General features: G+C 36.3%; 1 protein-coding gene across 1 annotated transcript; it reads left to right on the top strand.

Moving 5' to 3' along the window:
* On the top strand, positions 6-4,767 carry LOC109841351 (the record flags this gene model as incomplete). Its single annotated transcript, XM_020410286.1, has 4 exons — positions 6-76; positions 2,383-2,464; positions 3,387-3,601; positions 4,561-4,767. Coding segments are annotated over 4 exons (489 nt in total), but the record flags the coding sequence as incomplete, so codon positions are not given.

The raw sequence follows: 5,123 nt of genomic DNA, 5'->3' as shown, positions 1-5,123 counted from the left end.
GGATCTGGCCGTCCATTACGCAGCGGGCTTACCAGACGGCTGAGATCATCGCCTACGTCAACGGCATCGATCGCAGGTCTCAAAAGCTTAGGTTTTTTTTCCCTTTGCCGTTTTAATTTGTCCCTTAAATCATTGAAATTTGACATTCCGTCTGCCAATACTTGTAAGTTGTTTCAAATTAATCAATTGATTTCGAAGGAAAAATTCTATTGGACAGCTACGAAACCGACGAGGCTTTATCAGAATGTTGGGCAATTAGATACATGTGCGAGGTGTAGCGGATTGAGAATGTTACGATGGTCTAGTGGATATTAATTGAGAGATAAAATAAGAAATGAGGGCATTCGCATGAGAGCTGATGTCGCTTCTATCGAGGATAAAATGTGAGAGCATCGGTTGAGGTGGTTTGGTCACATAGACGGAGGCCACTAAAAACATCACTTAGGAGATTGTGTTAAGACCTCAATCTAGATGTAGACTGGTAGACTTAAAAGAACTTGGGCAGAAGCAATTAAAAAAGATATAATAATAATCAACTTAACGAAGGAGATGACTCATAATAGAAATGAACGGAAGAGCATGATTCATGTACTCGGCCCAAAAATTTTGGGATAAAAGCTTTGTTTTTTTTTGCTCAAATTAATTCCTCAATCAAGAGTAGCAGTAACGACATATAAGAATTTGGGTAATACTAATTTCAATGACTTGAGGGAGTAATTTCAAAATTAAAAAATATTAAAAATTTAAGGGACTAAGTACTAACGTCAGAAAACCCTTACGCCTCGTTTGGTACGTGTGAATGAAGTCAAGTGAAAATGAAATGGAAGAATGAATGGAATGGAATGTATGTGAGAATGGAATGGTCATTCCCATTTTCTTGTTTGGGTGCGTTTGTAGAATGAAGCTAGAATGAAAATCTAATTCTCATTCCCATGTTTGGTATCACTAGTTCACAAGTGAGAATGAAATCTCATTTTCTAATAATGCCTTTATAACAACATAAATTTTTAATAAGATAAAAATAAACATTAATGATAATAACTAAAAAAAATTATTTATGCATATGTTATATTAATCTAGCTATGTGTTATACTAATGCGCATATGTATTCTTCCCTTTTTTTTTCTTAGTTCTGTAAGAATTCTGCTAAAGTAGCAAAAATGATATGGATAATCGTCACAAATTTAACAGAGTTCAACAAATTTCAACAGATTAAGCAGTGAAGAAGAAAAGTCACTAAAAATGAAGAAAAATCGAGCAAAAAACCACCGAATCATACCTAGAAACTCGAGCGAAGGAGAGTCGATGACTCGAGCAAAGGAGAGTCGATGACTCGGTCGTTGAAGAGAAAGGCGATGCCGGGTGTGGCGGTGACTTCGGTGGAAGAGGCGATGTCGGGGCGGAGGCGGCGTCGGAGGCTTTGGGTTCGAGAGGCGGTTGAGGCGGTGGAGGAAGACGTGGAGGAGAAGGGGTTGGGATTGGGATTGAAGTCAGGGGCGATGAATAGAAAGGAGGCCTTTTTGTTTCGGTGGAGCCTAAAAAAACAGAGAGAAAATGAGAATACGTAGTCAAAAGCCATGATTTTTAAATTGATTCTTATTATTAATAGGGGTATAACTGAAAAAAACCTAACTAATTTGATTTTCCCCTTGAATGGGAATGATCATTCCCTATCTTCTCATTTGGAATGCCCATTCCCACAAAAAGTGGGAATGACCATTCCATGGGAATGGTCATTCCAATATCTAAAAACTAGTTTTATTTGGTATGAGGGAATGGGAAGTGAGAATGACATTCCATTCCACCCCATTCCCGCGTACCAAACGGGGCCTTAGTTTCTGGTGTGACCCTTGAATCTTTCATATTTTTTTACTCTAGCCAGGTATTGAAATTGCTACGTGGTCCACAAAATTAATATAAGTTACTCCAAATTACTCGTCCAGAGTAATAAACTGCAGTTTGGCTTGTGGGCAATATTTAATTAAACTTTAACCGTCTGATTTGCGTTTTCAGTTATTGTTTAAATTTACATCCTAACCTGAACCTGTTTAAAATCCAAGCCCTCTCATTCTTCCTCAGCCGTCATTTTCTTCACCTTAACCCATTTTTCATAAGAGAGTGACAAATTTGTGATTTTGGAGGTGAATGAATTCGGGGTACTATGTTGAATTAATCGCTAGCCCAAACAGAAATAAGAAATTCGAAGGAAAAACTAATGGATGTACTAATTTGGAGTAATTTGTATGAATTGAGGGTCTAAATAACATTTTCACTGCTTTGAAGGACTAAGTTAAAGATCAAAAGATTCTAAGGACCAATACTTAAAAAATCATTTAAAATTCCTTGATTTTTTTTTCTTAGAATATTTTTTTGTCTTTGCAGTCATATAGTTCCCGAGTACAGCTTCTTAGATGCTCGAGGTCTCGGAGCTTTTGAGAGAAAAGGGCTGGACTCAATTAATGAGGTAAGAGTGAGTACGAGTTTGTGGATGATGAAGCTGTTGATCATTGTTTTAGGCCCAACAATTTTCAGAAATGAATTTTTTGTCAAGCTTAAGTAAACATATTTTTCAATAAGTTACAATAGTTTTTTCACAGTCATTTCTTTTTCTACAGTGAAACAAGTTTCTTTCTTGCTGCCTTCTAAAACTGGCATCTTAGACAACTTCCTATTGTCCATTGCACTGTAATTTTGTTAGTTGAAATTATAAAATTTGACAGCTTTAATGAACTCCTAGGCATGTTACATTATATAATACTACCAGTTAGTGTATCTGTTTGCATTCCGTGTTCACCTGGGGCACTTGCCCGCTAGTTCTTTAGTGGCTAGATGCTTTTAAGTTTGCTACTGTATCTTGAATTTGTTATGTGAATGCATGATGGCATCACCACAAAATCGAAAAAACCACCACGATAAAAAAAATTATTTAAGAAATCCCCATGGACTTTGTTTTAGTTAACCGCCGTGAAGTATGATTTTCTTCATATTTCCCCCAAGACAATGTTAATGACAGATCTTAAACTACTACAAACTGTGGAGTATAAAGACAGGATATATGATGTGAACTGGGTCCATAATGACAGATCTTAAACTACTACAAACTGTGGAGTATAAAGACAGGATATATGATGTGAACTGGGTCCATTGCTAAACAAAGTACAAGTTAATGTGTGGAGTATAAAGACAGGATATATGATGTGAACTGGGTCCATTGCTAAACAAAGTACAAGTTAATGATAAAGAAACATTTGCAAACTTGAGATGAAACGGTGCATGAAGTTCTGACTACTATTTTTCTGTCATTATTAATCTTTTTCCTTAGCAACATAATTACTAATTTCTATTTGATACTTTAACTTCTTTTTTGTGTGAATTAGTAATTTCAGGTTTACTCATCAGATAGTCTTTCTCCAAACATCAAACCACCTCCTATTGATGATGGAACACCCAACGAGAGTGTTGCTGATGTGTTTGTACGGGTGACACAACTCATGTCTATATTAGAGACACAATATGCGGGAGATACTGTGATTATTGTTTCGCCAGATTCAGATAATTTGACAGTTCTACAAGCTGGTTTAATAGGACTCGATCTACGTAGGTAATTTCATCTCTTACACCCTTGGTTTTCTATTGAGAAGTTGTGATGCTACAAAGTTAGCATGTTACATGTCTAATCTGGTCTTTTATTTAATACATGGCTTCCCCTTTTACCTATTTGAATGTGTTTCCTCATTGAGCTATCTCCCACCCAATAACGTCTTTTACCTCTCATTGCAGAATTAGTATTTGACAATTTACTTCCTGTATTTGAGTCTGAGGTTCCTTTTTGGTGGGGTTAGCTCAACTCCAACCTGCTTTGGTGGACATGTAGAGCTAACTCCTTTACGAACTTAGACTTCCATGCTATTCAAACCGATTTGTTGTTATCATTATGATTATAGACCATTGTCAATATGGCGTTTAGAAAAAAAAAGAATGTTACGATGGACGAGGGGATATACACGAAGAGATAATATAAGAAATGAGTACATTCATAAGAAGTTAAAGATTGCTTCTATCGAGGATAAAATGGAGAATTGTTGGAGATGGATCAGTCATATGTGGTGGAGGTCATCCATACCCGATTAGAAGAAGCATTAAGATCACAATTAACGGTGAAAGGAGGACCGGAGGTAAGCCTGAGGCCTGAGAGAACCTGGTTAGAAGCTGTCAGTAAGGATATTTACTGAGTAACTCAGTCGAGGGGATATCCCTCAATAGCACCGAGTGGAAGAGGAATCATGTAGCCGCTCCAAAATTTTGGGATAAAGGCTTTGTTATTCTTGTACCGTCATCTATATGGCCATCGGTGGCATTGTTATGGTCTTCATGGCTAATTCGTGACACTATATATTGTTGAAAGTTGGATATCATTGCATTAAGTTCTACTCTTATTTCTTCTTCTTCCCATCTACATGAAGCCTAAAAAAGGTTAATTATCTTTTCACCCTTTCCTAGCACCGAAATCTCAATTTTTTAGAGCCGGATCGATCACTTAATGCGAAAAGATTCATGCAGGCATAATGAACTGTTCTTCGGTCCAGGGGATGTGAGGTTAGTAGATCCGAAGAGCATTCCTGACGTCAAAGAACCACCTTCAGCTGTTTACAAATGTACAAATCCTCCAACCTGCACTTGATGTTCTCCATGGGCTTTGTTGAAGTCTCTAGGAAATAAAATGTTTATGTTTGTAGAAAAATTTATTTGGAAATTAAAAAAAAAAAACAGAAGCATGCTGCCAAAGAATCAGCATATCAGCAAAATCTCAAGTTCTTGCTGGTTTAAAATTGCAGCATTTACATGTATTTGTATTATTATATATTTGTAAATCGAAATACAAATAGATTGCTGGCAGTTGTAGTACACTTTTGATGTAAAGCTGCTAATATTATGTAGGTATATTGCTATATATATCGATTGTTGTAGGTGGCTGCTAATTCTGTGTGGATTTTTTTACTATATGAAAAATTTTCTTCATATTTATATAACATTTTGTGGTCTTTTATATTTATACTTGTCTAGATTTTGTTATATTATCAAGTCTGTTGACCTCGAAGTCTGCTCCTAGATCATCAGAAGAT

Source organism: Asparagus officinalis, chromosome 1 (genome assembly GCF_001876935.1).
Source record: "Asparagus officinalis chromosome 1, Aspof.V1, whole genome shotgun sequence".
In the NCBI taxonomy this organism is placed as follows: Eukaryota; Viridiplantae; Streptophyta; class Magnoliopsida; order Asparagales; family Asparagaceae; genus Asparagus; species Asparagus officinalis.
This window is presented reverse-complemented; position numbering and strand designations above follow the sequence as displayed.